Source organism: Apaloderma vittatum, unplaced genomic scaffold, assembly GCF_000703405.1.
Source record: "Apaloderma vittatum isolate BGI_N311 unplaced genomic scaffold, ASM70340v1 scaffold9725, whole genome shotgun sequence".
NCBI classification, from domain to species: domain Eukaryota; kingdom Metazoa; phylum Chordata; class Aves; order Trogoniformes; family Trogonidae; genus Apaloderma; species Apaloderma vittatum.
In genome coordinates this window covers 1-6,897 of record NW_009718757.1, presented here as the reverse complement: position 1 = coordinate 6,897, position 6,897 = coordinate 1, and the positions used below count along the sequence as shown (strand labels likewise).

The following is a 6,897-nucleotide window of genomic DNA, read 5'->3' as shown; positions in this document are numbered from 1 at the left end:
ACTTCGCGCAGTCACCGCAGGGGAGAAATTAGTTATTTATCTGTAGTTGGTGCTCACTGGTGGTCAGCTGTACGGGCGATTTGATGTGCAGAAAAGCTTGTCATATCCTGAAGGAACTTGGTTCAGCGGCGTTGCGAGGAGCGCAGGGACAGACCCACTGTAACATGGGCTGTGCTCTCTACACTGTAACAAGGGCTGGTGGCTGATGAGTGACTTCTGAACGTTGCCTTGCAGAGATCAGGAATGGGAATCTAAAGGCCATCCTGGGCCTTTTCTTCAGTTTATCTCGATACAAGCAACAGCAGCAGCAGCCACAGAAACAGCAACCGCAACACCATCCGTCCCAGCAGCCTCCCCCAGTCTCCCAGCAAGCGTCCCCGTGCCAGGTCGGGGTACCCCAGCAGCAGGTACCGGCTCTGCTCCAGACTCCGTGCCAACAGCCCCTGCAAGCTGCGCAGCATCAGTTCAAAGCACAACCAGAAATGCAGTCCAGGTGGGAATATTTCCTTTAAGTTGTGGGGGTTTTTTTCTTATTATTAGGGGTTTTTTTCTTTTTTTTTTAATTTTAGTCGTGTTAAAGGTCTTCAAAAGCCGAAGAAACTTTTTTCCTCAGGTCTATTCTAGAATAAAGAGTGTTGGAAATTTAATGCTGAGTAGCAATTGACTTCACACGTTGGGAAATCAAAACAGATGTGCTGAAGTACATTCTCGGTGCTGGAAATACCCAGTCTGATGGGTGTAAAATACCTGCTGGACCAAGTAACCAGTGTGTTATATTTTTCTCAATATTCCTTTTGCCTATTTCTCCTTGCAAAACATGTGCATCATTGCCATTACAGAACATATACTTTAGACATGTGAAAACCTGTATTGGTTCTCAGTTTGCAGGACTTTCAGTCCTCCCTAAGAAGTGGAAGGCTCTGACAGTGGTAAAAGAAATCGAGCTCATCACAGTTGGTGACAGTCAAAAGCAAATCTAGACTTTCTGGTCAAAAAGAGTATGCTGGCTTAATAATAATGTTCACAGCTGGTGCTTGTTGGCACTTTTAATTCAGAATACTGGTAACTAGAGGGACTCTTTGTCCCTTGAATATCTTTAATCCTAAGAATGGTCCTTCCAGATTACAATAACAGCAGTTGATGAAGGCAGGACCACTGTGAATGCGTGTACAGCCTTCTGCTTGTCTGGCCCTTCCACTGCTCCAAGGGTGAGGGGTTTAGTGGGGATAGGTGGGCAGGATTAAGGACTGAAGCCATATTGGCACAATTATTAAAGTATGAAGTTGTGGGGTTTTTTTCCTCTAAATTAAGGCTTAATTGTGTCAAAAACCCCACATGTGTACACTAGTTTAGGTGCTGCTTTGTGAGGAGTATAAACAGTTTAAATGGAGCCTTGTTCCAAGTGAGACTACTCAGAGCTCATTTGGTTTGTGCTTATGTTTTTTCTTCATGAATCATGCTCTTTTTGGATGTAAACCTTTTTTGCTATAGCGTGTATAAACTTATACAGGCATTAAATGCTGTAAACCAAAGATGTATTTGAACAGATTTCTGTAATTCTTCTGTCAAAAATACTCAGAGATGCGTGGGACCATTTCAATATTGCATTGATGTTTTCAGTCCATTGTGTGAATTGTGTTGGGTTTCAAATAATTCAAAAATATTCAAGCTGAAGGTCTTAAATGTCATGTTTTCTTAGTATATACTACAGTTAAATTGCTCAGATTCTGTAGAAAATACATATAATTAAAGATTGAGAAGAAAAGGCAAATAAAGTTTGGGTCTGCATGCAGAATTGCATGCTTGTTACTCTATAACAATTAATTAATTTCATATTTTAGGAGTTTTGACCTGAAGTCATACTGAGGCAAGTAACTTTGCTTTCTTGTGAAATTCAGAAAAACCCTTTCCTCCCTACAACTAGATATTAAGTTCAGTGACTTAAAAAAAAACAACCAGCTTTCTTTGTTCAATGTTGTTATCTTCCGCTTTTTCTTTCCTGTCACAGTGCATCTCCCAGGGACTCATCTCAAAGCAAAATCATCCGATTCACTCTTGGTCAGAAAAAGTCTTCTAGGTTAGCACTTCTTCATCTTCTGCAAAGCATGAATAATCTTTTTTGCATTATTTCTGGATGCATGTTTAGGGTTCCTATTCAAAATAGTTTGTAAATAGGTGTTTTGTAAACAGCCGAAACATGGAAGCGTTGGGTGGAGTTGAGTTTTATTTATTTTTCTCTTTCAAGGTGTGAAATGTGATCTGGGCTGCAAGAAAATAATTTGGATTTCTTGTCCTTATGAGCTTTTGCTTTTGAGACCAAAACATGGTTCTGGGAGTTCTCTCCCCACTCTCTTAGTTGTATCTAGATCTGGATTACTGAAATGACAGTGGCAGGTTAGTGTCTTAGGTCCGTGTCTTAGCTGGTCCGTGGAGCATCATGTGAACCGTGCGAGCCCACGCAGCACCGTGTGGGTCTGTCTCATCAGAGCTCCTGCACTTCCTAGTGCTCTGAGGCTGAGCATATGTAATCTCCCTAAAAATCATTAATAGGTATTTCAGTGTATATTTTTCTGGAAGCCCAGCATGACTTGCATGCCATCTCATCTCAGTGATCATGAGGGTTGTTGTGTTATTAATGTGCTTATGAATCATGTTCATTTTTAATACTGTTATATATTAAAATGTTTTACTAGGTGTTTTTGTATAGTTACACGTTGGTGACCTACACCTTTTTTGCTAAGCTTGTGAACTATTAGGATTTTTATTCAGCTTGGAGAGTTTGTATAGATGGTTAGTTCTGCTGTATAGTTTGAATTTATTTCCCCCATCATATTTCTCTTATGACAACAGTGAAGAGCTGCAGTATGACCCCTCTTAAGACGTCTCATGTTTCCTCTTCATGTTCTCTGGATCCTAATTACAGCTTGACAGTTCCTGTTTGTCTAGAAGAGGTGCTCAAAGAGCAGCAGTAAAGGAGAGTGCTCACCGAGCTCAGTACCTTGGCTCTAATAGTAGGAAGCTAGAAGCATCTCCCCGAACCTGTTTTGTTCCCTAGATTTCACAGGAACTGCTGTGAAATATCTTGGCCTAGTACCAAAAGCAGGAGCTTAAAAATCAGTCAGTTAAACTACAGGGGAGAAAACAAGGTCTAAGAGAAATGATAGTGCCTTCAAGAGTGTTTCTGGCATGTATGGGTTTTTTTATTCCTAGTATATTTCTATTGGCAGTGACAATACTGACTTGAATCGAAAAATTGTCACTTCCTGAGTGGTCACATGGTTTGAGTAGCTTTATTTACTTTAAAACGTGACAGATTTACAAAACCTGTGTGGGTACGTGTGGGGTGCCTTTTCTTAGCCATCAGGACAAGAATGTTATCCCTTCCCTTATGCCAGGCCCTCTTAGAAAACTCCCCTCCCAGTACTGGGGACTCTTAATGGCTTTTTGCTGCTACTTCCAGTGTTTTATCACTGGGTAAAAAGTTCCAGCTGAGTTACCTTGTGTGTTCTTCCTACCTATAGGAAACCTAGCTGGTTTGCTATCAAGCAAAACAAACTCTTAATGATTTTTCTTGTCCTGGTGGCTTCCAAGTTCTCGAGAAGAGTGTTTGCCCCTGGTTTGTCTCTGCTTCTTCCCATGTAGTCCCTTCTACAGTGGATGAAGCATCTCTGGGGTGTTCTGGTTTACACCTTGCTGCAATGATGAGGATGGACAACTTTCTAGCACCCCCCAGTGTTGAAAAAGGCTGGATAGATTGAAGGGCTTGTCTAGAAAGCTTCAGAAAGTCAACCTCGGAACCATGATGTGCTGTGCCAAATCTGTGGTGGCTTGAGCTTGAAAATTAATTTTTTTGTTTTTGTATTTGAATGACGCCCTTATGTCTTATCCTCTTTTGAGCTTTGAAAGCATGTGCATGCAGCTGCTGACATTTTTGCTCTTTTCCTTTGTGTTTCTTTTCGTATTTCCTATTTCTGCATTAGTTTTGGAGAAATCAGTTTATTTAGGAAGCCCTGCCAAACTGCTTCACGGCTCCTCTTCCTTCCCAGAGGCACAACAGTGATTTGGTTGGTTGCATCCCTGTTCTCTCTGACAACTCTTCTTCATTTTAGCCTGTCATTGGCACAAGTTATTTAAGCCAGATTTTTGTGTTGTGTATAAAGAAGTTAAAAAGAGATTCTACCATATAAAAAATAACAAATGCAGCAAAGAGTGATCCCTAACTGTAGGTGATGTGAAGTGTTTCTGTCTTTTAGTGTCTAATGGGATGTGCTTGTTTTTCGAACAGTGAGCTGTTCATTAGCTCTTCAGGATGTCTTTCAAGCAACTACCAAAACTTTCCATTTTTATTATTTCATCTATTTGGAATATAGACATATGTGCTATTAGTGCACAAAATACAGCACAAACATGGAAGTTTTATATGTGAACTTTGACTTCGAAGGACTTGGGCACACATATTGTTCTGAGAAGCGATGCCAATGGCTTTACTAATTCTGTTGGGCTTTTTTAGAAAAGTGTTCCCCCGCTCCTGTCACCTGAAAAGCATGAAAGTAGTGTCCCTTCCTGTCTACTTACTCCAAAATCACTACTTTTTTTTTCTAGGTAAACAGCTCAATCATGTAAATACAGACTACGGTAAGGAAATGCTAGAGAAGATTGACCCAGTTTAAACCAGAGGCTTTACCAGCTCACTGCTGATGTGGTTGCTCTAAGAGGGAGCACTTTGTGTGATTTGGGTTTTTTTAATTTTTTTTAATAGCCTCAAATAATTAAACCAAGTTCCAAGTTTCACTGGGCTTGGCTTCTAGGGTTTGTATCTTTCTGGGCGGAGATGTGCTTCTCTGCAAAAGGAAGAAGTAGCCACGTTTTGTCCAGTTGCTATTTCCAGAATAAGGGTAGCCCTTATGTGCCCGACATAAGTGTCCAGAGGTTTAAGAACAGCAGTATCTCATTTAGTTTTAACCTTGTACCATTAGTATTGCTCCACTGAATTGCCTTGCAACTCTTTACTGATTCACAAGATTTGTGGCAACTGACCATTAATTTCATTTCAGGGTGGTTTGTTTTTCTTTTCTGATCTAAACCAGTTCAGCCTGTAGCTTGTTTGACATATATATTCCATCTAGGATGATTTTTTTATTTGTTCTTATAAAAGAACAGAGACCCTTAAGAATATATATTTGTGGTACTGATCCTTTTCTTTCCAGCTTATGCATGGTATTTCATAACATCTTTACCAGAGCGCTTGTTAAATGTATTTAATCATATTGTAATTCTCTCATCAGACTTCCAGGCCCCACCACGAGAGTGTCCGCTGCAGGCAGTGAGGCCAAAGCTCGTGGTTCTATTAGTGCCAACAATCGACGCAGCCAGAGCTTTAATAATTACGACAAATCTAAGCCTGGACTTCCCCCTCCAACGCCAACGAGTAGCAATGACAAAGGTAAGCACTTGAGATTTTGGCATCCTCAAATTGTTCTTAGCAGTGGCTTTGTTTGGGGGAAATTGAATTTTCCATTAAGCTCCAGAAGTTGTAAGACGGTTTCAAAACTGTGTACATGGTGAACATGACATTTAAAATCTAAAAAAACCCAGCTGGCTTTCCTTTAAAAAGATACTATAACTGCAGTTGTGACTTGCTGTCCTGAAGGTACATGCAAAAAATAACTTCAAGAAAAACTGGCAGTGGTGAAACATGTTTCTTTCTGTTTGCATCAGGCACAGAGAAGGGGGAGTGAATTAATCAAAAAATAAGACATTTTGATGAGTAGCTTGACAGGAGTGGAAAATGACCACTAAGATTTCATCAGTGTATTTATATGATAAATAGTACCAGTTCCGTTCCTCCGGTGTTGTGGAAGATCCTTTAAGTCACAAAAGTACATAATTTAAATTTCAAGGATTGTATAGCATAGGGTTTGAAGGCAAGAACATGTTGTAGTTTTATGAATGTTGTGGTGAAGCTGTGTCTGTGGCGGTGGATTGAAAATGCTGAGTTCAGTGGTCTGTCTGAAGTGGTGCTTTTTTGAATGACATTTACCCACTCTGTCCCCATTCACTAAGCCCATCGTCTGACAGCCTTCATTAGCCTGAGTTTGTAGCTCTGAGCTCTGTAATGCAGCATTTACCAGTGGAGTTTAGGGGGTTGTGGCTGGTTGAGAACGGAGCAAATTGCTCTAGTCTGCTATGGTCAAATTGTTGGCATAGACTGGCAGCTAATTCCATATTCTGAGCAAAGTCATTGCCCTTACAAAGACCGAGTCGGCACCGGCTCCTTGCAGTGATGTGGCAGTCGCAGCCTTTAGGCTCAAGTCTCCCTGTTGTCTGTGCATAACTTCTAATAACAGTAATGAGGATTTTACTTGAGAAAAAAAATCATGGTCTGGTTCAACCTGCCTGTGGCTCTCATGCTTGTTTCTTTTCAAGAAATTGTGTTTTTTCTTCCCTAGACACTGTTGTCCCCTGACTGCGCGTCATGAGATTTTTGGAGTATTGCCCCACCTGGCCATTATAGCCCAAAACCCCATCTTGCTGTGATGGCAACGGAGGGTCCTCAGCAGGGACGTTCCAGATTACCCTGATCAGACTTTATAGAAGAAAATTAAATTCACAGACGAATAATGTAATTGTTATAAATATAATAGAATGCATTGGAATAATATGCAAATAAATTAGCAACATTCAACCTTGCGAAAATCGTACTTACTATTTCAGAAGGTAGGCTAAGGAAACAGTAATGATTTAACTGAAACATCAGCATGTAATAATCATCTCTAAATCTGAATTAGATCTGGCTTTCAGTTTGAAGAACAAGCTGGCAAGTTCTGGCATGAGCCGGAGAACTGATAAAACCTTGTATTCCGATGTCACAGAATCACAGAATGTTCGGGGTTGAAG

General features: G+C 40.5%; 1 protein-coding gene across 1 annotated transcript in view; it reads left to right on the top strand.

Annotated features, from left to right (window-relative positions):
- LOC104274668 (neuron navigator 2-like) overlaps positions 1–5,443 on the top strand; it is a gene marked incomplete at its 3' end in the record, with an annotated part of 52,671 nt that extends 47,228 nt beyond the window's left edge. The window contains exons 5-6 of the mRNA XM_009870367.1: positions 235–493; positions 5,286–5,443. Of these exons, the coding sequence (XP_009868669.1) occupies positions 235–493; positions 5,286–5,443 (417 nt within the window). The remainder of the gene's footprint in view (positions 1–234; positions 494–5,285) is intronic.
- Positions 5,444–6,897: the final 1,454 nt, after the last annotated feature.